The sequence below is a fragment of the Salmo trutta genome, chromosome 7, assembly GCF_901001165.1.
Source record: "Salmo trutta chromosome 7, fSalTru1.1, whole genome shotgun sequence".
Classification (NCBI taxonomy): domain Eukaryota; kingdom Metazoa; phylum Chordata; class Actinopteri; order Salmoniformes; family Salmonidae; genus Salmo; species Salmo trutta.
In genome coordinates, this window is record NC_042963.1 from 56,211,714 (window position 1) to 56,239,194 (window position 27,481).

General features: G+C 45.8%; 1 protein-coding gene across 1 annotated transcript in view; it reads right to left on the bottom strand.

The window, feature by feature from the left end:
- Positions 1-7,919: 7,919 nt before the first annotated feature.
- LOC115196646 (DNA-binding protein RFX7) overlaps positions 7,920-27,481 on the bottom strand; it is a 34,403-nt gene continuing 14,841 nt past the window's right edge. Inside the window, exons 9-11 of the mRNA XM_029757491.1 lie at positions 18,846-19,027; positions 14,577-16,968; positions 7,920-12,926 (exon numbers count right to left, since the gene is read on the bottom strand). Of these exons, the coding sequence (XP_029613351.1) occupies positions 9,471-12,926; positions 14,577-16,968; positions 18,846-19,027 (6,030 nt within the window). The 3' untranslated portion in view covers positions 7,920-9,470. The remainder of the gene's footprint in view (positions 12,927-14,576; positions 16,969-18,845; positions 19,028-27,481) is intronic.

The window sequence follows — 27,481 nt, forward strand, 5'->3', positions numbered from 1 at the left end:
GGTAAAACAGTAGTGTGTAGTTCCAGTAGTTAGCTACACCGCTACATGGTAAAACAGTATAGTTCCAGTAGTTAGCTACACCGCTACATGGTAAAACAGTATAGTTCCAGTAGTTAGCTACACCGCTACATGGTTAAACAGTATAGTTCCAGTAGTTAGCTACACCGCTACATGGTAAAACAGTAGTGTGTAGTTCCAGTAGTTAGCTACACCGCTACATGGTAAAACAGTAGTGTGTAGTTCCAGTAGTTAGCTACACCGCTACATGGTAAAACAGTAGTGTGTAGTTCCAGTAGTTAGCTACACCGCTACATGGTAAAACAGTAGCGTGTAGTTCCAGTAGTTAGCTACACCGCTACATGGTAAAACAGTATAGTTCCAGTAGTTAGCTACACCGCTACATGGTAAAACAGTATAGTTCCAATAGTTAGCTACACCGCTACATGGTAAAACAGTAGTGTGTAGTTCCAGTAGTTAGCTACACAGCTACATGGCAAAAAATGTTTATTAACTACTGAAAACACGACCTAGATTTGAATTCAGTTCAACTACCACCAAGCTACATCAAAACATAGTTTAATTACTAGTTGAACTTTATGTAGTACACTACTCCCCATCACTGCTAAATGGCACTGTGTGGAATTCAAATAGAATTGACCAATATCGAGAGCAAGGAGAGATGAGTGTGCAACTTTTTTCTTCATGTGTATAGTTTATTTTCCTTTAATCAGCATCTCAGCTAAGGCGTGTGTTCTATATTGCTCTATGTCATCGATTGGAATACATACTGCTTGAACAACACTGTCACTGTGTGGAGGCACAGCACAGTGACAAGGCTCCCAACTCTCCTCACTCTCAGGGTCAAGAGTCTCTCAGGGGTCAGGCTGGGCGAGGTCATGATCAATAGGAGTAAAGGTCATTAACATGCTATAAATATGGTGGAGGGCCTGGGAACGGAGAGACAAGACTAACAGACTTCTTCCTGATTGGTCGAGGGGATCTGTGTAGGGGAAGAGGGAGGCCCCTCCCCTCCTAGTTACCCCAGGAGCCATCCAATCGGCTGACTTGACCTCTAACCTTTTTAGGGGTAGGTGCTTGAGGTTGACCCCCAACGCAAAACAACAATCGGATAAAACATCTACAGCACATTCGGAAAGTACTCAGACCCCTTGACATTTTCCACATTTTGTTACATTACAGCCTTATTCTAAAATGGATTAAAGAATTTCCCCCCTCATTAATCTACTCACAATACCACATAATGACAAAGCAAATTTTTGCAAATGTATGAAAAATAAAAAACAGAAATACCTTATTTACATCAGTATTCAGACCGTTTGCTATGGAGACTCAAAATTGAGATCAGGTGCATCTTGTTTCCATTGATCATCCTTGAGATGTTTCTACAACTTGATTGGAGTCCACCTGTGGTAAATTCAATTGATTGGACATTATTTGGAACGGCAGACACCTGTCTATATAAGGTCCCACAGTTGACAGTGCATGTCAGAGCAAAAACCAAGCCATGAGGTCGAAGGAATTGTCTGTAGAGCGCCGAGACAAGATTGTGTCGAGGTACAGATCTGGGGAAGGGTACCAAAATATTTCTGTAGCATCGAAGGTCCTCAAGAACACAGTGGCCTTCATCATTCTTAAATGGAAGAAGTTTGGTACCACCAAGACTCTCCCTAGAGCTGGCCGCCCGGCCAAACTGAGCAATCAGAGAAGGGCTTTGGTCAGGGAGCTGACCAAGAACCCGATGGTCACTGTGACAGAGCTCCAGAGTTTCTCTATGGAGATCTGAGAACCTTCCAGAAGGATAACCATCGCTGCAGCACTCCACCAATCAGGCCTTTATGGTAGAGTGGCCAGACAGAAGACATTCCTCAGTAAAAGGCACATGACAGCCCTCTAGGAGTCTCAGACCATGAGAAACAAGATTCTCTGGTCTGATGAAACCAAGATTGAACTATTTGGCCTGAATGCCAAGCGTCTCGTCTGGAGGAAACCTGGCACCATCCCTACGGTGAAGAATGGGGATGTTTTTCAGGTGCAGGGACTGGGAGACTGTTCAGGATCAAGGGAAAGATGAACAGAGTAAAGTACAGAGAGATCCTTGATGAAAACCTGCTCCAGAGCACTCAGGACCTCAGATTGGGGCGACGGTTCACCTTCCAACAGGACGACCCTAAGCACACAGCCAACGCAAGAGTGGCTTCGGGACAAGTCTCTGAATGTCCTTTAGTGGCCCAGCCAGAGCCCGGACTTGAACCCAACCGAACATCTCTGGAGACCTGAAAATATCTGTGCAGCGACGCTCCTCATCCAACCTGACAGAGCATGAGAGGATCTGCAGAAAAGAACAGGAGAAACTGCCCAAATACAGATGTGCCAAGCTTGTAGCATCATACCCAAGAAGACTCAAGGCTGTAATCGCTGCCAAAAGGTGCTTCAACAAAGTACTGAGTAAAAGGTTTGAATACTTAAGTAAATGTGATAATTCATTTTTTAAATTTTTTTTATAAATTTGCCCAAATTTCTAAAAACCTGTTTTTACATTATGGGGTAGTGTGTGTAGATTGATGAGGGGGGGAAAAAACGATTTAATCCATTTCAAAATAAGTCTGTAACGTAACAAAATGTGGAAAACGTCAAGGGGTCTGAATACTTTACAAATGCACTGTATAAAGAAAGTGGGAGAAATGTTTAAAACTTCAGATAAAACTCATTACAAAAAATATAAGGTATTTCTGTTAAGTTTCAGTTCATCATAGTGGACACATAGAACCTTCTCAGTAGGCTATCATCAATAGTGTTGTCATTTGAGGCCAGTATTTCATCAGTACTATATCTATGCGTTTGAAATAGAATACAGTGGATCTGTGTACTTCAACGTTGTCACGCTCTGACCTAAGAGAGCTGTTTTTTTTCTCTGTTTAGTTAGGTCAGAGTGTGATAGCGGGTGGGCATTCTATGTTTGTTTTTCTATGTTTTGGCCGGGTATGGTTTCCAATCAGAGGCAGCTGCCTATCGTTGTCTCTGATTGGAAGCCATACTTAGGCAGCCTTTTCCCACTTGGTTTTCGTGAGTAGTTGTTTTCTGTTTCGTTTGTGTAACCTGACAGAACTGTTGGCTGTCGTTTTTTGTTTATTTGTCTTAAGTGTTCGATTCCATTAAAATACAATATGAGCACTCAACACGCTGTGCCTTGGTCCCCTATATCCAACGCCCGTTACAAACGTTACCATTTAAAAATAAAGCAAACACGACGAAGAGCAACATTCTATAAAAAAGTTTATTGGCTTTTAAAACCACTTTAAAAATTCTCACCAGTGAGCACTTTCCATTGAAAAAGAAACATTAAACGCTTTTGTTTTGCCATATTAACAAGCTACTGTACATATGACACAGTACACCAGACAACAACAGAGGGAGGGAGCTTCTTCTACTTGTAAGAATGAACAGGATAGATAAGAGTCAAACTGAGTTGGTACTGGCTCAGGGTCAGTCGGAACTCACAACGAGTCACTGCTAGATGGAACCTTAGAATCATAACAATTCATTCTAATTCTAGAGTTGGAACTCGTGTACATCATTCAAAGATTCAATTCAAATATCAGTGCCTTATAGTATAATGCCAAAAATCTATACATTTTTGTTAACAACTTCTTTCTTTACAAATGCATTTTTTTTTTTAAGAGTGCAAAAATTAAAAATAACAGTCAGTCATTAATGAAACACAGAGAATTATCTTAACTTATATTAAGTAAACAGCCCACAATGTAAAGTAATGGAACTTACTTTAATTAAGTTAACTACAGTAGCACTGCCAGTCAGGTACACAGAACCTGCCCAACTTACTGTAATTAACTACAGTAGCACTGCCAGTCAGGTACACAGAACCTGCCCAACTTACTGTAATTAACTACAGTAGCACTGCCAGTCAGGTACACAGAACCTGCCCAACTTACTGTAATTAACTACAGTAGCACTGCCAGTCAGGTACACAGAAGCCGCCCAACTTACTGTAATTAACTACAGTAGCACTGCCAGTCAGGTACACAGAACCTGCCCAACTTACTGTAATTAACTACAGTAGCACTGCCAGTCAGGTACACAGAAGCCGCCCTTACCATAACAGACAGTGGTTACCTTACTGAGTGTGCGTCCGAAATGGCACCCTATTCCCTATATAGTGCACTACTACTGATCTGGCCAGGTCAAAAGTAGTGCACGATAGAGGGAATAGGGTGCCATTTTGGTAAGCATTTAAGAATACAAAGTAGTAAAATGATCAACACATGTACGCCTACGCGTTACAGTCATTCATCAACATAATGAAGCATGTCGGTTTTTAAAAGGGTTTTAAGGACATTGAGGACATTTTCCCTCAAAATTTAAGATTATATTCTCGTGGATGAGAATGATTAAATCTCACTGAGATTATTATTATTATTATTGCACATATTTGCTACAAGACAACTTTATAGTAGAGTCATTTTCTACATGACAATTCTTTAAATGTTTTCTTTCTTACCTTAGATCATAAAAAATATTTTGTGTATTTGTTGTTGTTGTTGCTTACGGGCCTTCGTTCGTCATTCAATCGTTAAGTATTTGTCCATTATAAGGTTTGCGTGACAAAGCTATGTTTCATATCATAAACATGTAGTGAAATAAAAGGGAACCTACAAAGTTTGTCTGTTGAAAACAGGGAACCTCATTGACATGTCTTTCCAGTGTTTCCGCTTGAAAAGGTTCTGAGCACAACGCCTATAGAATCGATGACATCACAGAAATGTCTGCAACCGGGCTAATATTTCATACCACCACTCTTCTGTTTCGTTCTTGTCAATAAAACCATGCGATTGTTCTCTTTCAAAGCACACATCAGAGATCTATTATTATAATTATCCTTTTTTTTTGGAAAAGAAAAATCAAACACAGCAGCAAACCAGAACCAGAGACCAAACGGACAGAATTACTTTAACAAATACATCGATGAGCCAGAAATTCCAACACACAACAGTTTGCCCATTATCTTCACAGTTATAGATCTGTGTTTAGAGCTTTCTATTTTTTTATCTCTCTCTCTCAAATGGAACATAGATTTTATTAACTAGAAATGATGGACATAATATAGTAGTGGTGCCTTTTTCATCGTGATACAACGCATTTCTATGTATCTATTCTATTTACAAATGAATGTGAAGCTTAATTTTGATTATGACTTTTACAACAATAGCCAAAATTCAAGCAAATCATCCTACTGTTATAAATTGCATTCGGGAAAGTTTTCAGACCCCTTGACTTGTTTTTCACATTTTGTTTTATGTTACAGCTTTATTAAAAAATGTATTTAATTGTCCCCCCCCCTCATCAATCTACACACAATACCCCATAATGACAAAGCAAAAACAATTTTTTTTTGAAATGTTTGCTAATTTATACAAAATTTAAAAACTGAAATATCACATTTACATAAGTATTCAGACCCTTTACTCAACACTTTGTTGAAGCACCTTTGGCAGTGATTACAGCCTCTAGTCTTCTTGGGTATGACGCTACAAGCTTGGCACACCTGTATTTGGGAAGTTTTTCCCATTGTTCTCTGCAGATTCTCTCAAGCTCTGTCAGGTTGGATGGGGAGCGTTGCTGCACAGCTATTTTCAGGTCTCTCCAGAGATGTTCGATCGGGTTCAAGTCCGGGCTCTGGCTGGGCCACTCAAGGACATTCAGTCCTGTGTTGTCTTGGCTGTGGGCCACTCAAGGACATTGAGACTTGTCCCGAAGCCACTCCTGCGTTGTGTTGGAAGGGGAACCTTTTCCCCAGTCTGAGGTCTTGAGCGCTCTGGAGAAGGTTTCACCAATGATCTCTCTATACTTTTCTCCGTTCATCTTTCCCTCAATCCTGAATAGTCTCCCGGGTTGTTGAGCAACTTCGAGGGTCTGAATACTTAGGTGAATACTTGCAAAAACATTTTTAAACCTGTTTTCGCGTTGCCATTATGGGATATTGTGATGTCATTATGGGGTATTGTGATGTCATTATGGGGTATTGTGATGTCATTATGGGGTATTGTGATGTCATTATGGGGTATTGTGATGTCATTATGGAGTATTGTGATGTCATTGTGATGTCATTATGGGGTATTGTGATGTCATTATGGAGTATTGTGTGTAGATTGCTGTGGATGTGTTTAAAAAAAAAATCCATTTTAGAATAAGGCTGTAATGTAACAAAATGTGGAAAAAGTAAAGAGGTCTGAATACATTCCGAAGGCACAGTAACTGGCTGGCTAGCAGTGATTGTTTCAACAACATGCTCTCTGGCCAAGTGTTGCCTAAGCAACAACAAGGACCTCAGCCATTTACATACTTTACATAGATTTTTGCAGATTTTCGTCTTTTATACCTATGCGTCCCAAATGGCATTCTATAATCAGTGGTTCTCAACTGCGGTCCTCCAGTATCCCCGCCAGTACATCTTTTTATTGTGGCCCCCGGACAAGCACACCTGATTCTACTTGTCAACTAATCATCAAGCCACTTGACAAGTTGAATCAGGTGATTTTTGTCCTGGGCTACAATAACAATGTGTTGATGTTGGGAGTGCTGGAGGACCGGAGTTGGGTCACACTGGGCTATATAGTGCACTACTTTAGACCAGAGCCCTATAGAGCCCTATTCCCTATATAGTGCACTACTTTAGACCAGAGCCCTATAGAACCCTATTCCCTATATAGTGCACTACTTTAGACCAGAGCCCTATAGAACCCTATTCCCTATATAGTGCACTACTTTAGACCAGAGCCCTATAGAACCCTATTCCCTATATATAGTGTACTACTTTAGACCAGGACCCTATAGAACCCTATTCCCTATATATAGTGCACTACTTTAGACCAGAGCCCTATAGAACCCTATTCCCTATATATAGTGCACTACTTTAGACCAGGGCCCTATAGAACCCTATTCCCTATATAGTGCACTACTTTAGACCAGAGCCCTATAGAACCCTATATAGTGCACTACTTTAGACCAGAGCCCTATAGAACCCTATTCCCTATATAGTGCACTACTTTTGACCAGAGCCCTATGGAACCCTATTCCCTATATAGTGCACTACTTTAGACCAGAGCCCTATGGAACCCCCCCCCTATAAAGGGCATGGAGTGCCAATTGGGACGTAGACCCCAGTTATGTTGGTTTTCTCTTCACTGATAACATAGTCACTAATAGTGAATGGATGTTTTTAAATCCCATGTATAACAACGTCTTATACAACCTCATATAACTTCTTCTAACGTAAAATGTACGTTCATTTAAACAACAGCTCTTCTTTGGTATGGAAATAAGGCTGGATCTCCAGAAAGACAATAACCAAACACAACTCGTAACTCCATCTCAAGTTGACCAAATCTTACAGCTACGGTATCTATGCAGCCTCTGTGTTGCCTTCAATTACATATTTAACCAGCACCATACCATTTATATAGGATGCATCTCAGATGGTACCCTGTTCCCTATACAGAGGTCTATGGGCTCTGGTCTAAAGTAGTGCACTATATAGGGAATAGGGTTCTATAGGTCTCTGGTCTAAAGTAGTGCACTATATAGGGAATAGGGTTCTATAGGGCTCTGGTCTAAAGTAGTGCACTATATAGAGAATAGGGTTCTATAGGGCTCTGGTCTAAAGTAGTGTACTAAATAGGGAACAGGGTTCCATTTAGGACACAGATGTCAAATATTTTGTTCAACCCTGGGAGTAACCCTCTGGCCACTGAAACGTGTGCCTGTGTCAACATTATTCTCCATCTACAGCTGATGATAAGGGCACACAGCATGTGCTTTGTTTTTATACAGTATGGATGCCTCAAGTGACACTGCAAATAAAAAGGGAATCATAAGAAAAAGTATTGAAAACATTATCAGAGTTTAATCAGCTGCCTTGATATGAATGGTGAAGCTCTGGATGGTTCTAGAATTATAGAATCGGCTCTAGAATTATAGAATCGGTTCTAGATTCTATGTACTACTGAATAGTATTATATACAGTCTGTCTGTAGAGATGGCGTAAGGCCTTAGAGTTTGGAAATAAGGCAGCCATGTTTGTTGTTGCTTCCCTTCCTAGGAGTGTCATATTGGTTCTTCACCAGATAAGACTACCAGTACAAGCGAATCCAGCTCATCTTCTTCATCTTCAAAATTCCTCTCATCTCTTCCTAATTGAACAGTACAAGTAGTATAAATATATTTTGACATTTAAACTGTTCAGATATGAACCAGTATGCCATTGATTTGGTATCAATATGATGCATGATAGAGATGTCTTAAATTCAGCACCTGGTAGCTTCTGGATGCTACCCGTTTAGTATTCGGACATGGTAGGAACATTTACTGCTAAAATGTCATGTGCATGTTATTAAGTTGCCTTCTAATGTTGTATTTTTCTGTTTGGATTCACTTTTGAAACACACTAAAACAGGATACTACATCCTACAGCAAACATGTGTGATTGTGTGATTTTGTGATTGTGCGATTGTGTGATTTTGTGCCAGATGTCCTATTTGTTAGATGATTTCTGAATAAAACTATTGCATTATTGAATGAGTACACACAACATAGGAAGATATGTTTTAACTGTATGGTGTTCATTATACTGTACCTTGGGAAATCTACCCCCTTATAACAAGTCTGCCACTGAAATGGACCCCTACTCCATATAGTGCAGAACTCTTGATCAGAGCACTAGGGTGGCATTTCAGACACAGTCCACGTCCCACAGTCCACGTCCCACAGTCCACGTCTCAGAGACGTCTCACAGACCACGTCCCACAGTCCACGTCTCACAGTCCACGTCTCAGAGACGTCTCACAGTCCACGTCTCACAGTCCACGTCTCAGAGACGTCTCACAGACCACGTCCCACAGTCCACGTCTCACAGTCCACGTCCCACAGTCCACGTCCCACAGTCCACGTCTCACAGTCCACGTCTCACAGTCCACGTCTCAGAGACGTCCCACAGTCCACGTCCCACAGTCCACGTCTCAGAGACGTCTTACAGTCCACGTCTCAGAGACGTCTTACAGTCCACGTCTTCACTCACTTGAAATGTACTCATTGATGATTTCATAGGAAGGTGAAATGAAGTGGTAATGTATTGTGATTCAGATATCTTAACAATAAAAGTGGTATAAAAACAAGAAAAATTAGGAGAGATTTCCAGGTTAGGCCGGCACTTTTCACTGGACAAACGGCCGAGTGTCCAGAAGTTTTTTTCTCTCCTGACAAAACAATAAAAAAACAAAAAACATAAATATACGTTTTTTTTTTTAAGCCAGTCTGTATCTGAATTGACACCCTAGTCCCTATATTGTACACTGCTTCTGACTAGGGCCAATAGACAAAGACCCATAGTAAACTATATAAGGGAATAAGCTTCCATTCGTTCATACACAATAGCAACATTAGCCCAACATCTCTACGGTAGTAGGCTGGTCTTTGCTCTCCAGCCAGTCGAACGAGGAGTTCACAGTATCACTACATATCTGCTGAAACAGAGGATCGTTCTTCAGCTCTTCCAGTGTGGCGTCTTCGTACTGTTCTTGCTGCTGATTGGACGGATCGAACAGCAGGTTGGCGTCCAACGTGTTCAGGTCTGCGATGCTACTGGAGAGGTCGGAGGTCAGCCTGATGTCGTTGGTGAAGTCGGACGCCACAGCGGCGTTGAGTTCCGAGGTCACCTGACCAACCAGCTGAGAGCTAGGGTTGAGGCCTTCAGCGTGGACGTTGAGACCGTCGTCACCTAACAGGTCTTTAACAGTGTTGTTGAAGTCTAGCTGTTGTTGTGCGTTGTCTTCTTCATCCTGTTGTTGCTGCTGCTGGGTGGTGATGGGCTGGAGGAGTTGGAACCCGGCCTGGGCCTGGGGAATCTGGAGCTGGGGAATCTGGAGCTGGGGCCTCTGGAGCTGGGCCTGGGGAATCTGGAGCTGGGGAATCTGGAGCTGGGGTCTCTGGAGCTGGGCCTGGGGAATCTGGAGCTGGGGACTCTGGAGCTGGGGTCTCTGGAGCTGGGCCTGGGGAATCTGGAGCTGGGGACTCTGGAGCTGGGGTCTCTGGAGCTTGGCCTGGGGAATCTGGAGCTGGGGGTGGGGAATCTGGAGCTGGGGACTCTGGAGCTGGGGACTCTGGAGCTGGGGAATCTGGAGCTGGGCCTGGGGACTCTGGAGCTGGGGACTCTGGAGCTGGGGACTCTGGAGCTGGGGACTCTGGAGCTGGGCCTGGGGACTCTGGAGCTGGGGAATCTGGAGCTGGGGGTGGGGACTCTGGAGCTGGGGGTGGGGACTCTGGAGCTGGGGGTGGGGACTCTGGAGCTGGGGAATCTGGAGCTGGGGAATCTGGAGCTGGGGGTGGGGACTCTGGAGCTGGGGATGGGGACTCTGGAGCTGGGGAATCTGGAGATGGGGAATCTGGAGCTGGGGAATCTGGAGCTGGGGACTCTGGAGCTGGGGACTCTGGAGCTGGGGAATCTGGAGCTGGGGAATCTGGAGCTGGGGGTGGGGACTCTGGAGCTGGGGGTGGGGACTCTGGAGCTGGGGGTGGGGACTCTGGAGCTGGGGAATCTGGAGCTGGGGACTCTGGAGCTGGGGGTGGGGACTCTGGAGCTGGGGGTGGGGAATCTGGGGCTGGGGAATCTGGGGCTGGGGAATCTGGGGCTGGGGAATCTGGGGATGGGGACTCTGGAGCTGGGGACTCTGGAGCTGGGGACTCTGGAGCTGGGGACTCTGGAGCTGGGGACTCTGGAGCTGGGGGTGGGGACTCTGGAGCTGGGGACTCTGGAGCTGGGGGTGGGGACTCTGGAGCTGGGGACTCTGGAGCTGGGGAATCTGGAGCTGGGGATGGGGACTCTGGAGCTGGGGGTGTGGACTCTGGAGCTGGGGACTCTGGAGCTGGGGGTGGGGACTCTGGAGCTGGGGGTGGGGACTCTGGAGCTGGGGGTGGGGACTCTGGAGCTGGGGATGGGGACTCTGGAGCTGGGGGTGGGGAATGTGGAGCTGGGGACTCTGGAGCTGGGCCTGGGGAATGTGGAGCTGGGGATGGGGACTCTGGAGCAGCCTAGCCTGGGTTTGTAGTAGCTGGGGATGGAGCTGTCCTGAGGCCTCCTGAAGCTCCTGGATCTGCTGTAGCTCCAGGTCTACATCCTCACCACCAGGGCCTGATTGTGATTGGTTGAAGCTCATCTCACCCCCGCCTCCTCCGGTACTGGTGAGGTAGCCCCCGTGCTGCTGGAGCTCGAAAGAGACAGGGCTGGAGCTGATAGCCTGCAGCTGAGACTGATGGGCGTTCCCTCCTCTTCCTTCGGCGGTGAAGCCCCCAGGGGCAGTCTGACTCTGAGACTGGGTCTCCAGCATCTGGGTGAGGTTCATGCGGGCGGTATAGTTGGAAGGGAGGTTGTTGATGCCCAGGCCCCTCACAGCGTCGTTCACGTCAGAGTCCATCTTACTCAAGAGGACGTTGGTGATCTTAGTGGCATTACTCTGGTTCTGTCCCTGGATGCCTTGCAGCTCCACAACGCTCTGCATCATGATGTTTAAGGGCACCGATTGGCTGCGCTGGGCCATGCTGTGGAGGTTGCCGCCCACCGATTGGCTGTTGGACAGGATGCTGAGTATTTCCTGTGAGGTCACGGGGGAACTAAACTGAGAGACAACCAATCGAGTGGTAGTGCCGGTGCCGAGGGTTGTGTCGGTACCGCTGAAGTTCATCTGACGCACGGCGGGGCTGACGCTACGGCAACGGAACGTCCCGCCCCCTGATGACAGGGCTCCACCCTTGCCGTCCAGAGGGGCGGGCACAGCGAAGCTCTCGTCCTGTTTGGTTGCCGTGTTGGTGGGTGTGGTCGATACGCTGGTCAACTGCTGTTGCACCGGAGAGATGGGGGCGAGATGTCCAAAATGGCTGCCGTCCTGCTGTCTGGACTGGACCCGGAAAGACTGGCCACTGTGACCCGGGACAGCGAAGGCGTGAGGCTTACGGAAGTGATCGTCCACAAGATCCTGGTAACTAGGCAGGAGTCCACCAAGGCTGTGGTTAGAGATGGATAACCCAGACCCTGGCCCTGCTCCGACTCCTCCAGTAGCTTCAGTACCACTACTGTTGTAACGGTTGTTGATCCACTCCAGTTTAGCCTTATCTGGGTGAGTGGCCATGGGTCTCTGCATGGGCTTGATGGGACTGGAGGAGACAGACACCACGGAGGCATCATGGTAACCCCCTGCCATGCTGGAGTTGATAGGTGTGAAGGCAAACGGGTTCCTGCACTCCACCGGGCTGGGCGGGATGCCGCTAGAACAGTTAGACAGAGCGCTTGTAGGGGTGAGTCGGCCTCCTAGATGGACCTCCACGGGCGTGATAGGGGCCATGCTGTGATGGCAGTAGGGGCTCTCTCTGGTCAGCCCGTGCCCGCCGAGAGTCATCTCCGTGGGGGTAGGGGTTGGAGTCAGGGTGGGGGTTGGGGTGGGGGTCTGGATGGGGGTAATGCTGCTATGGGCAGACTGGTAGAAAGAAGAGTTATCCCCCTGGTGGTGAGTGTTGAGGATGGGCACCTGGGGGCCCCCAGGCTGGCCCTGGAGAGAGATATTATCCACACAGCTACTGAACAGCGGCTGGAGGCCCTTCAGCTTCATCTGTTCTTCCATCTGAACCAGTTCCTCTACTATGCTGTCCTGGGTCATATCATCATCGTTAAAGGAGAAGTAGTCCATGGTGGAGCCGTGCTGGGAGGATGAGGAGGCAAAGTCCAGCATCTCCTGATGAAGACCAGATAACTGATCAGAGGAGTCTGAGGTCTGGGACATGACGTTGGAGAGTTGGTGTTGGTCGGTGGAATCCAGGGCCTGGTGCTCGGTGTGGTCTGCTGCTATCTAGAATAGAATGAAATAGAACAGAACTTTATTGACAATCAGAGGAGGAGGGACAATGTTTTATTGGTTATCACCCTACAAGGATGATTTCAAAAACATCAAATGTCATTTTAATAAGTAATGTGTCCGGTCAATTGTTATAATATTGTGGAATGACGCTTTAACCTGTCTGGGCTAGGGGGCAGTATTTGCACGGCCGGATAAAAAACGTACCCGATTTAAACTGGTTACTACTCTTGCCCAGAAACGTGAATATGCATATAATTAGTAGATTTGGATAGAAAACACTCTAAAGTTTCTAAAACTGTTTGAATGGTGTCTGTGAGTATAACAGAACTCATATGGCAGGCCAAAACCTGAGAAGATTCCATACAGGAAGTGCCCTGTCTGACAATTTGTTGTCCTTCTGTTGCATCTCTATCAAAAATACAGCATCTGTGCTGTAACGTGACATTTTCTAAGGCTTCCATTGGCTCTCTAAAGCCGCCAGAAAGTGGAATGGGGTGTCTGCTGTCTCTGGGCAAAGAACAGCAGCAGAATTTGTAAGTGGTCAGCCTGGGAACAGTGAGACTGAGATGTGTGTCCATGAGACTACTCCATTTTTTTCTTTCAGCCTTTGAATGAATACAACGTTGCCTGGTTGGAATATTATCGCTATTTTACGAAAAAAATAGCATAAAAATTTATTTTAAACAGCGTTTGACATGCTTCTAAGTACGGTAATGGAATATTTAGATTTTTTGTCACGAAATGCGCTCGCGCGTCACCCTTCGGATAGTGACCTGAACGCACGAACAAAACGGAGCTATTTGAATATAAATATGGATTATTTGGAACCAAAACAACATTTGTTGTTGAAGTAGAAGTCCTGGGAGTGCATTCTGACAAAGAACAGCAAAGGTAATCCAAAGTTCAGTGAGACCCAAACTTGGTGGGTGTCAAAATAGCTAGCCGTGATGGCCGAGCTATGTACTCAGAATATTGCAAAATGTGCTTTCGCAGAAAAGCTATTTTAAAATCTGACACCGCGATTGCATAAAGGAGTTCTTGTTATGTATTTTGTGAACGTTTATCGTGAGTAATTTAGTAAATTCACCGGAAGTTTTCGGTGGGTATGCTAGTTCTGAACATCACATGCTAATGTAAAAAGCTGTTTTTTGATATAAATATGAACTTGATTGAACAAAACATGCATGTATTGTATAACATAATGTCCTAGGAGTGTCATCTGATGAAGATCATCAAAGGTTAGTGCTGCATTTAGCTGTGGTTTTGGTTTTTGTGACATATATACTTGCTTTGAAAATGGCTGAGTGATTATTTTTGGCAGGGTACTCTCCTGACATAATCTAATGTTTTGCTTTCGCTGTAAAGCCTTTTTGAAATCGGACAATGTGGTTAGATTAACGAGAGTCTTGTCTTTAAAATGGTGTAAAATAGTCATATGTTTGAGAAATTGAAGTTATAGCATTTCTGAGGTATTTGTATTTCGCGCCACGCGATTCCACTGGCTGTTGACTAGGGGGGACGCAAGCGTCCCACCTAGCCCAGGGAGGTTAACAAACTTTTGTAAACTCCACAAATAAAAAATAGTTAGCCTGATATACTGTACTAAAGACCGACACATAGTGGGTCATAATAAACACTCACAGTCTGAATGAAGGTCTGTTTCTGCTGCTCCACCAGATGTCCTGCGGCTGACTCTTCCAACACTGTGCTATTCATGTTCCCCATCGCAGAGACAGAGGCCTCTGAGTGTTGCTGTGCTCCTACTGGCATCACAGAGACAGAGGCCTCAGAGTGTTGCTGTGCTCCTACGGTCATCACAGAGACAGAGGCCTCAGAGTGTTGCTGTGCTGCTACTGGCATCACAGAGACAGAGGCCTCAGAGTGTTGCTGTGCTGCTACTGGCATCACAGAGACAGAGTGTTGCTGTGCTGCTACTGGCATCGCAGAGACAGAGTGTTGCTGTGCTGCTACTGGCATCACAGAGACAGAGGCCTCAGAGTGTTGCTGTGCTGCTACTGGCATCACAGAGACAGAGTGTTGCTGTGCTGCTACTGGCATCACAGAGACAGAGGCCTCAGAGTGTTGCTGTGCTGCTACTGGCATCACAGAGACAGAGTGTTGCGGTGCTGCTACTGGCATCACAGAGACAGAGTGTTGCTGTGCTGCTACTGGCATCACAGAGACAGAGGCCTCAGAGTGTTGCTGTGCTGCTACTGGCATCACAGAGACAGAGTGTTGCTGTGCTGCTACTGGCATCGCAGAGACAGAGGCCTCAGAGTGTTGCTGTGCTGCTACTGGCATCACAGAGACAGAGGCCTCAGAGTGTTGCTGTGCTGCTACTGGCATCACAGAGACAGAGTGTTGCTGTGCTGCTACTGGCATCGCAGAGACAGAGGCCTCTGAGTGTTGCTGTGCTGCTACTGGCATCACAGAGACAGAGGCCTCTGAGTGTTGCTGTGCTGCTACGGTCATCACAGAGACAGAGTGTTGCTGTGCTGCTACTGGCATCACAGAGACAGAGGCCTCAGAGTGTTGCTGTGCTCCTACTGGCATCACAGAGACAGAGTGTTGCTGTGCTGCTACTGGCATCGCAGAGACAGAGTGTTGCTGTGCTGCTACTGGCATCACAGAGACAGAGGCCTCAGAGTGTTGCTGTGCTGCTACTGGCATCACAGAGACAGAGTGTTGCTGTGCTGCTACTGGCATCACAGAGACAGAGTGTTGCTGTGCTCCTACGGTCCCTGCTGTGATCTGCTGTAGTAAGGCCTGTTGCTGCTGTTGTTTTTGTTGCTGCTGCTCAGTCACTGTGGTGGTGGTCGTACCTTGGGCTTCAGTGCTGCTGGTGTGACTGCTGACAGTGCTGAGACTTAGAGAGGACTGGTCTTCATGTTTCACTAGCAGCAACGAGGAGGAGGACTGGGGCTTCACGCCGACAGTCTGAGAGGAGAAGGAGGAGATCTCCGTGTTCGTGACGGGCAAGTCTGACAGCGCCAGGATCTGCGTGGACACTAGGCGTTGTTTCACCGTCACTCGACAGGGGGCGCTCTCTGGTCGGGCGGGGGTGCCCTGTTTGGCTGGGACCCTCTTGACGGCGGCGGTAACCCCTGGTTTGGGGTCAAAGGTCACACCTAAAGGTTGCTGGGAGATGAAGACACGTTTCACAGGGATCACGTGGGAGGAATCCAGACCAGGGCCGGTTCGCTTCCGGGGACTCTTAGAACCTGACGCACAGGAGGAGGAGTCTATAGAAGACAATAGGGTAACAGCCGATAAGCCATTGGACGTGGAGGACTTTCCGCTGACGTTAGGAGCGTTCTGATTGGCCGAGGGCACAACAGTCAGATAAAAAGGACTTTCTTGGTGACAGGTGGTTGCGGTGCTGCTGTTGTTATTGCTGTCCTGCTTGGCCTCTACCCTAATAGTCGTTGCATTGGTGGCAGAAGTGGGAGGGGAACTAGATGAAGGGTAGCTTTTGGTCCTGGCGGTCACTCTTTCAGGTCCTGGTGAGCATATGACCAGGAGCGAGGGTTCGCTGGACGCTCGGTACTTAGTGGCCCTCTCTGGACCCTTGGACCCACCGGGGGACTTCTGTATGGTGCTCCGTTTATCTGAGTTAGAACCCGGGTTATTGTCAGCGATGATGGCCTCAGGAGCCACTGTGGGAGTAGGGTTGGAGGCTGGGGCGCCAGGTCGTACTGCAGGACACTGTGGGGTAGCTGGGGCTGGGGGACCTCCCTGGCTCTGTCCCTGTTGCTGGACCTCCTCTAGGGCAGCGATGGTGGTAAAAGTGGTGGTGGTTCCCACCCCGGCCGAGGCTGAAGCTGGCCTGAGGACCATACTGTTACTGCTGGTACTGATAGTGTTGCTAGGGGCCAAAGAGATGGCGGTCATCTTGACCACGTTGACGTGGGAACTGAGCTGGGGCTGGATCACGTGGTGGGTCTTCATGGGGCTGTTGGTGATGAGCAGGGTGGGGGGCGAACGCAGGGTGATGGCCCCCGTGGCAGAGGGCTTGGGGAGAATCTGGGGGTACCTGTGGCGTCAGGAGATGGAAATAGATTATTAACACAAACAAAGACAACTGAACTTTATAGGGCTGCTTTCTCGGACTTAAAAGCATGCTCAATGGAGAATGTTCATTGAATTAGCTTTTTAGCTACAAGGGCTATGACGGTAGGGATGCTACTGTTGTCTAGAACCTTAAAGGGTTCTTCGGCTGTCCACATAGAAGAACCCTTTTTGGTTGCAGGTAGAACCCTTTTGGGTTCTATGTAGAACCCTTTTGGTTCCAGTTAGAACCTCCAGTTAGAACCCTTTTGGTTCCAGTTAGAACCCTGTTGGGTTCCACGTAGAACCCTTTCCACAGAGGGTTGTAAGAATATTTTGAAGATAAAAATAAAATGCAGAGGACAAGAGGTCAATAGAGTACTAACGATCATTGGAAATATATATTTTTTTAATGTAATAGGGGATTAATGATCAATGGGTCAGAGACATGGGAGGAATTTCAGTCCGGGACTCATAGCTACATTGGCACGTTCTCATTGGTCCAAATTGTTTATACATTGAGAAAGAAATAGGATACTTGTTATTTGGCCATTGGCCCAGTTTTATTGCAAGGAATTCTAATTGGTCAACCACAGGCTAGGGTTGGGTTATAAAACTACATGCTGTCACTTTGTTCACTGGAGAGAATCACTGAGGATAGAATCACTGAGAATCACTGAGGATAGAATCACTGAGAATCACTGAGGATAGAATCACTGAGGAGAGAATCACTGAGGAGAGAATCACTAAGGAAAGAATCACTGAGGAGAGAATCACTGAGGAGAGAATCACTGAAGAGAATCACTGAGGAGAGAATCACTGAGGAGAGAATCACTGAGGAGAGAATCACTGAGAGAGAATCACTGAAGAGAATCACTGAGGAGAGAATCACTGAGGAGAGAATCACTGAGAGAGAATCACTGAGGAGAGAATCACTGAGAGAGAATCACTGAGGAGAGAATCACTGAGGAGAGAATCACTGAGGAGAGAATCACTGAAGAGAATCACTGAGGAGAGAATCACTGAGGAGAGAATCACTGAGGAGAGAATCACTGAGGATAGAATCACTGAGGAGAGAATCACTGAGGAGAGAATCACTGAGGAGAGAATCACTGAGGAGAATCACTGAGGAGAGAATCACTGAGGAGAGAATCACTGAAGAGAGAATCACTGAGGAGAATCACTGAGAGAGAATCACTGAGAGAGAATCACTGAAGAGAATCACTGAGGAGAGAATCACTGAGGAGAGAATCACTGAGAGAGAATCACTGAGGAGAGAATCACTGAGGAGAGAATCACTGAAGAGAATCACTGAGGAGAGAATCACTGAGGAGAGAATCACTGAGGAGAGAATCACTGAGGATAGAATCACTGAGGAGAGAATCACTGAGGAGAGAATCACTGAGGAGAGAATCACTGAGGAGAATCACTGAGGAGAGAATCACTGAGGAGAGAATCACTGAAGAGAGAATCACTGAGGAGAGAATCACTGAAGAGAATCACTGAAGAGAGAATCACTGAAGAGAGGGGAGAATCAACATCTACCTCTTAGCAGAACATCCATGATTTGTCCGCTTTGTATAATTAAATTTTTTTCTCCCCGATTTGCTTTGGGGGGTCTATGTTATTGAAGAGTAACATCAACTGCTAGCAGGGTTGGTTCTACATGGAAACCAAAAGGATTCTACCAGGAACAAAAAAAGGCTTCTCATATAGGGACAGCTGAGGAACCCTTTTTACTAAGAGTGTAGCGGTGCGCTTAATCTGTGTCCGGAAAACCAGCCCATAGTGTATTTAAAGTATTCTATAGAAATAAAATCAATTATTATGATAAATGGTGATGATGATGATTCTCATTATTACCTGTGCCTTGCCAGGCGGTCTCCCACGGGGCTGGCTGAGATGTTCTGGGGCGTTTTAGGTGACTGTCTGTGGGTCAGAGACTGGGTGTGGGTGACCACCTGGAAGTTGACCGTTGGCATTACCTTTCCCTCGGCGGACCCCACCGGACTAGGGGATGTCATCAGCTGCCTGCTCCTCTGGACCTGTCGGGAGACACACACAGGGTGGGAACATGTTAGACAACGGCCGCTTGTAATGCCAAAGGTAGGGGGGGTTCGATTCCCGAGGCCACACATACGTAAAATGTATTCAGTGTGACTGTAAGTCGCTTTGGAAAAGAAGCATCTGTTAAAAGATCTATATTATTACTGGTGAAGAAGGAAGTAACACTCCTCAGGCATAGAATATGGGCCAAAGGTCATGTAGATCTGGGCCTAAGGTCATGTAGATCTGGGCCCAAGGTCATGTAGATCTGGGCCCAAGGTCATGTAGATCTGGGCCCAAGGTCATGTAGATCTGGGCCCAAGGTCATGTAGATCTGGGACCAAAGGTCATGTAGATCTGGGCCCAGGGTCATGTAGATCTGGGCCCAAGGTCATGTAGATCTGGGCCCAAAGGTCATGTAGATCTGGGCCCAGGGTCATGTAGATCTGGGCCCAAAGGTCATGTAGATCTGGGCCCAAAGGTCATGTAGATCTGGGCCCAAAGGTCATGTAGATCCGGGCCCAAGGTAATGTAGATCTGGGCCTAAGGTCATGTAGATCTGGGCCTAAGGTCATGTAAATCTGGGCCTAAGGTCATGTAGATCTGGGCCTAAGGCCATGTAGATCTGGGCCCAAGGTCATGTAGATCTGGCCCCAAGGTCATGTAGATCTGGGCCCAAGTTCATGTAGATCTGGCCCCAAGGTCATGTAGATCTGGCCCCAAGGTCATGTAGATCTGGCCCCAAGGTCATGTAGATCTGGCCCCAAGGTCATGTAGATCTGGGCCACTATTCAGAAAGCCTCTCAGAGTGGGAGTGCAGGTCTAGGATCAGTTTAGCCTTTTATATCATAATAAATAAGAGGACAGATCCTAGACCAGCACTCTTAGACGCTTGATACATACTGCCCCGGGTCTCAGAGGAGGAATGCAGATCTAGGATCAGTTTTGCCTGGAACCCTTTACACCCTTACAGGGGTTGAAAACGGCAGATACATACCGCACAGGACAATAAGCTGCCCCCATCTCTCCCACTAATTGAGCAATTTTTGCAACTTTTTTGTTGTCTAAATGAGGGAAATGCTGTAAATTAAAGAGGACTCAATGTATTTTGAAAGGTGAGACGTTGAGGATTATAATAATAAATCGCTTTGATGTCAATCAAGCCAAACACCCGTGAGTCCAAATATACACTTCACATTTTCCCATATCATAAAACTCATGTCATAGACAGTGTCAACGTTTATGATCACTATGTACAGTTACAAGATGACATGTCGTCACACCCTGCAGGGCTCGACATTAACGCTTGTCCGCTTGCCCGGGCCAAGTATAAAATTTACTAAGTTGTCCGGAACGGACATGTAAAAAAAAAATATCTAGACAAAACAAATCACAATATCAAACAATAAGACTATTTTGATCAGAATTGGATCAATGTCCTACGTGTGTTGCACACTGTCCTCCTAATCTCTGCAGAGCGAGTATAAGTATTGTAGGTCTCCATTGATCTGTTTTTTAATCATGCAGTCGAGATTTGCGTTTTTGTCAAAGCACATTTGTTGACATTCATTGCTAGTTAGTGAGTAATTTACCCAGTTATAGCTCATTTTAGGTCAGCAATGAAAATCCTGTAAAAGTCATGCTGTGTGCATCACCTGCGTGTGCTAGTGGGCCATTGCCAGAGGAAAGAGAGAGAGAGAGACACATTGTAAAACAATGATATATACAACAGACTAACTAGAGAACCAATTCAAAGCATAGTGTAGTTGGGCTGGTTAACTATTTAGCTATGTTGTCATGTCCATTGTCATGTCCCATGTCTTAAAATAACTTTCCAACAGCACACGTGTAGAACGGCAAATGGCCGACACAAATTTGATACGGGCGGGCAGTTAATGAAACCAATGCTGTATACTCCGGTTGTACAATCGTCTCTCAAGCACTCAGAATTGAGTGTTGAGAAATAATTCTGACACCGTTGGAAAGCTACAATTCTCCTCTATTCAATGTAATTCTGACAAAGTAAAAAAAATATTCTTAATTGACAAGTGGCTCGCGTCACTGGGCAGCTCACGGCTGGGTTTCCCTTTGTAATCCGTGATAGTTTAGAAGCCCTGCCATATCCGACGATTGTCAGAGCCGGGCGTAGTAGGAATTGATCTTAGTCCTGTATTGCCTGTTTGATGGCTTGTCAGAGATCGTAGAGGAATTTCTATTAAGCGTCTGGATTAGTGTCCCGCTCCTTGAAAGCGGAAACTCTAGCCTTTAGCTCAGTGCGGATGTTTCCTGTAATCCATGGCTTCTGGTTGGGTTATGTACGTACGGTCACTGTGGGGACGACGTCGTCGATGCACTTATTAATGAAGCCGGTGACTAAGGTAGTATACTCCTCAATGCCATCGGATGAACCCCGGAACATATTCCAGTCTGTGCTAGCGAAACAGTCCTGTAGTTTAGTATCCACTTCAACGGACCACTTCCTGGTACTTCCTGTTTGAGTTTTTGCTTTTAAGCCGGAATCAGGAGGATAGAGTTATGGTCAGATTTCAAATCAAATCAAATCAAAGTTTATTTGTCACGCGCACCAAATACAACAGGTGAAATGCTTACTTACAGGCTCTAACCAGTAGTGCGAAAAAAAGGTATGTGTGTGTGTGTAGGTAAGTAAAGAAATAAAACAAAAGTAAAAAGACATTTGAAAATAGGAGTAGCAAGGCTATATACAGACACCGGTTAGTCAGGCTAATTGAGGTAGTATGTACATGTAGTTATGGTTAAAGTGACTATGCATATATGATAACAGAGAGTAGCAGTAGCGTAAAAGAGGGGTTGGCGGGTGGTGGGACACAATGCAGATAGCCCGGTTAGCCAATGTGCGGGAGCACTGGTTGGTCGGGCCAATCGAGGTAGTATGTAAATGAACGTATAGTTAAAACCTCTCTGGGCTATGTGGGACGATTTCGTCCCACCTACGTAACAGCCACTTCAATCCAGTGGCGCGATTTTTGAATCGTTAGAAATGCTATAACTTCAATTTCTCAAACATATGACTATTTCACAGCTATTTAAAGACAAGAATCTCGTTAATCTAACCCCACTGTCCGATTTCAAAAAGGCTTTACAACAAAAGCAAAACATTAGATTATGTCAGCAGAGTACCCAGCCAGAAATAATCACACAGCCATTTTTCAAGCTAGCATATCATGTCACATAAACCCAAACCATATCTAAATGCAGCACTAACCTTTGATGATCTTCATCAGATGACACACCTAGGACATTGTGTTATACAATACATGCATGTCTGTTCAATCAAGTTCATATTTATATCAAAAAACAGCTTTTTGCATTAGCATGTGACGTTCAGAAAACGCATACCCCCGCAAACTTCCGTTGAATTTACTAACAGTTTGCTAAATTACTCACGATAAACGTTCACAAAAAGCATAACAATTATTTTAAGAATTATAGATACATTACTCCTCTATGCACTCGATATGTCCGATTTTAAAATAGCTTTTCGGATGAAGCACATTTTGCAATAATCTAAGTACATAGCCCGGCATTACAGGGCTAGCTATTTAGACACCCACCCAGGTCAGCCTCCACCAAAATCACATTTCCTATAAGAAAAATGTTCTTACCTTGCTTGTTCTTCATCAGAATACACTGCCAGGTCTTCTACTTCAATAACAAATGTTGGTTTGGTCCCAAATAATCCATCGTTATGTTCCAACAGCGACGTTTTGTTCGTGAGTTCTAGAATGCTTCTTCGCGGTGTCGCGCATGGCGCATTGGCTTGTCAAAAATGTCTAAATATTCCATTACCGTACTTCGAAGCATGTCAACCGCTGTTTAAAACCAATTTTTATGCCATTTATGTCATAGAGAAGTGTTAATATTCCGACCGGGAGTATGCATTGAGCCTAAACAGCCGAATAAAATTTCTCCTCAGAAGCGACTCATGCACGCGCATCATTGAAAGGTCCTCCGAGCATCCACTTACAAAAGGCGATAATATATTTCAACCTGAGGTTCCCTCGTAAACCTTCAGTTATTTCGCGGGCTCTGAGAGCCTATTGGAGCCCTGGGAATTGTCACGTTACAGCTAAGATCCTTACTTTTCAATAAAAAGAGGTAAGACGCACGACTCCTTGTCAGACAGGGTACTTCCTGCTTGAAGCCTTGTCAGGTTTTTGCCTGCCATAGGAGTTCTGTTATACTCACAGACACCATTCAAACAGTTTTAGAAAATTCAGAGTGTTTTCTATCCAAACCTGAACAATAATATGCATATTCTAGCTTCTGAGTTGGTGTAGGAGGCAGTTAAAAATGGGAACATATTTTTTCCAAAAATTCTCAATACTGCCCCCTATACCAAAGAGGTTAAAGTGACTATGCATATAAGATAAACAGAGAGTAGCAGCAGCATAAAAGAGGGGTTGGGGTGGGGGGCACACAATGCAAATAGTCCGGGTAACCATTTTGTTACCTGTTTAGGAGTCTTATGGCTTGGGGGTAAAAACTGTTGAGAAGCCTTTTTGTCCTAGACTTGGCACTCCGGTACCGCTTGCCATGCGGTAGTAGAGAGAACAGTCTATGACTGGGGTGGCTGGGGTCTTTGACAATATTTTGGGCCTTCCTCTGACACCGCCTGGTGTAGAGGTCCTGGATGGTACTGGGCCGTACGCACTACCCTCTGAAGTGCCTTGCGGTCGGAGGCCGAGCAATTGCCGTACCAGGCAGTGATGCAACCGGTCAGGATGCTCTCGATGTTGCAGCTGTAGAACCTTTTGAGTATCTGAGGACCCATGCCAAATCTTTTTAGTTTCCTGAGGGGGAATAGGCTTTGTCGTGCCCTCTTCACGACTGTCTTGGTGTGTTTGGACCATTCTAGTTTGTTGTTGATGTGGACACCAAGGAACTTGAAGCGCTCAACCTGCTCCACTACAGCCACGCCGATGAGAATGGGGGCGTGCTCGGTCCTCCTTTTCCTGTAGTCCACAATCATCTCCTTAGTCTTGGTCACGTTGAGGGATAGGTTGTTATTCTGGCACCACCTGGCCAGGTCTCTGACCTCCTCCCTATAGGCTGTCTCGTCGTTATCGGTGATCAGGCCTACCACTGTTGTGTCGTCTGCAAACTTAATGATGGTGTTGGAGTCGTACCTGGCCATGCAGTCGTGGGTGAACAGGGAGTACAGGAGGGGACTGAGCACGTACCCCTGTGGAGCTCCAGTGTTGGGGATCAGCGTGGCAGATGTGTTGCTACCTACCCTCACCACCTGGGGGCGGCCCGTCAGGAAGTCCAGGATCCAATTGCAGGGGGAGGTGTTTAGTCCCAGCTAAGGATCTTAGCTTAGTGATGAGCTTTGAGGGTACTATGGTGTTGAACGCTGAGCTGTAGTCAATGAATAGCATTCTCACATACTTGTTTCTTTTGTCCAGGTGGGAAAGGGCCTTGTGGAGTGCAATAGAGATTTCATCATCTGTGGATCTGTTTGGGCAGTATGCAAATTGGAGTGGGTCTAGGCTTTCTGGGATAATGGTGTTGATGTGAGCTATTACCAGCCTTTCAAAGCACTTCATGGCTACGGACGTGAGTGCTACGGGTCTGTAGTCATTTAGGCAGGTTGCCTTTGTGTTCTTGGGCACAAGGACTATGGTGGTCTGCTTGAAACATGTTGGTATTACAGACTTAATCAGGGACATGTTGAAAATGTCAGTGAAGACACCTGCCAGTTGGTCAGCACATGCCCGGAGCACACGTCCTGGTAATCCATCTGGCCCCGCAGCCTTGTGTATGTTGACCTGTTTAAAGGTCTTACTCACGTCGGCTACGGAGAGCATGATCACACAGTCGTCCAGAACAGCTGATGCTCTTATGCATGCTTCAGTGTTGCTTGCCTCGAAGCGAGCATAGAAGTGATTTAGTTCATCTGGTAGGCTCGTGTCACTGGGCAGCTCGCGGCTCTGCTTCCCTTTGTAGTCTGTAATAGTTTGCAAGCCCTGCCACATCCGACGAGCGTCGGAGCCGGTGTCGTATGATTCAATCTTAGCCTTGTATTGACGCTTTGCCTGTTTGATGGTTCGTCGCAGGGCATAGCGGGATTTCTTATATGCTTCCGGGTTAGAGTCTCGCACCTTGAAAGCGGCAGCTCTACCCTTTAGCTCAGTGCGAATGTTGCCTTGGTAAATAATGTGGTCTACAGCTTATCTGAGCAGAACCCTGAGACTTCCTTAATATTAGAGATTGCACACCAGCCTCTCTAGGGTAGGGGGCAGTATTTTCACATCCGGATAAAAAAACGTACCTGATTTAATCTGGTTATTACTACTGCCCAGAAACTAGAATATGCATATAATTATTTGATTTGGATAGAAAACACCCTAAAGTTTCTAAAACTGTTTGAATGGTGTCTGTGAGTATAACAGAACTCATATGGCAGGCCAAAACCTGAGAAGATTCTGTACAGGAAGTGCCCTCTCTGACCATTTCTTGGCCTTCTACACTCTCTTTATTGAAAACAAAGGATCTCTGCTGTAACGTGACACTTCCTGAAACTCCCAGGCTCTCAGAATGCGCCAGAACCTTGAATGATGACTCTGGTGTCCCAGGCTGAAAAACAGTAGCGCATTTGGTAAGTGGTCGATCTGAGAACAATGAGACGGGGGCGCGCATGCACGTGAAGAGTCCATTTTAGATTTTGAGTCTTTGAACTAAAACAAGTTTTCCCGGTCGGAATATTATCGCTTTTTTACAAGAAAAATCGCATAAAAATTGATTTTAAACAGCGTTTGACATGCTTCGAAGTACGGTAATGGAATATTTAGAAATTTGTCACGATACGCGTCACCGTTCGGATAGTGTCTTGAACACAAGAACAAAACAGAGGATATTTGAACATAACTATGGATTATTTTGAACCAAAACAACATTTGTGGATGAAGTAGAAGTCCTGGGAGTGCATTCTGACGAAGAACAGCAAAGGTAATCCAATTTTTCTTATAGTAAATCTGAGTTCGGTGAGTGCCAAACTTGGTGGGTGTCAAAATAGCTAGCCCATGATGGCGAGCTATCTACTCAGAATATTGCAAAATGTGCTTTTGCCGAAAAGCTATTTTAAAATCGGACACCGCGGTTGCATAAAGGAGTTCTGTATCTATAATTCTTAAAATAATTGTTATGTATTTTGTGAACGTTTATCGTGAGTAATTTAGTAAATTCACCGGAAGTTTGCGGCGGGTATGCTAGTTCTGAACGTCACATGCTAATGTAAAAAGCTGTTTTTTGATATAAATATGAACTTGATTGAACAAAACATGCATGTATTGTATAACATAATGTCCTAGGAGTGTCATCTGATGAAGATCATCAAAGGTTAGTGCTGCATTTAGCTGTGGTTTTGTTTTTTGTGACATTATATGCTAGTTTGAAAAATGGGTGTCTGATTATTTCTGGCTGGGTACTCTGCTGACATAATCTAATGTTTTGCTTTCGTTGTAAAGCCTTTTTGAAATCGGACAGTGTGGTTAGATTAACGAGAGTCTTGTCTTTAAAATGGTGTAAAATAGTAATATGTTTGAGAAATTGAAGTAATAGCATTTCTAAGGTATTTGAATATCGCGCCACGGGATTCCACTGGCTGTTGAGTAGGTGGGACGATTTCGTCCCACATACCCTAGAGAGGTTAACAAAGAGACATACCCTTTCCCCACTAACCCTACCCGAAGCTGCCGTAAGGTCTTGACGATGCATAGAAAAACCAGCTAGATGTATATTATCCATGTCCTTGTTCAGCTACGACTCTGAGAAACATATTACAGTTTTTCAGGTCCCGTTGATAGGATAGTCTCAAACGGAGCTTGTCCAGTTTATTCTCCAGTGATTGTACGTTCGCCAATAGAAAGGAGGGTAGAGGCGGATTATTTCTTCGCTGACGTAGCTTCATCAGGGTACTCGCACGTTGGCCTCTCTGACGCCGCCTTTTCTCTTCCGAGTCTCTGGGATTAGGGCCTGGTCTAGTCTCTGGGATTAGGGCCCGGTCTACTCTCTGGGATTAGGGCCTGGTCTAGTCTCTGGGATTAGGGTCCGGTCTAGTCTCTGGGATTAGGGTCCGGTCTAGTCTCTGGGATTAGGGCCTGGTCTAGTGTCTGGGATTAGGGCCTGGTCTAGTCTCTGGGATTAGGGCCTGGTCTAGTCTCTGGGATTAGGGCCCCTTCTAGTCTCTGGGATTAGGGCCCGGTTTAGTCTCTGGGATTAGGGCCCGGTCTACTCTCTGGGATTAGGGCCTGGTCTAGTCTCTGGGATTAGGGCCCGGTCTAGTCTCTGGGATTAGGGCCCGGTCTAGTTTCTGGGATTAGGGCCCGGTCTAGTCTCTGGGATTAGGGCCCGGTCTAGTCTCTGGGATTAGGGCCTGGTCTAGTCTCTGGGATTAGGGCCCGGTCTAGTCT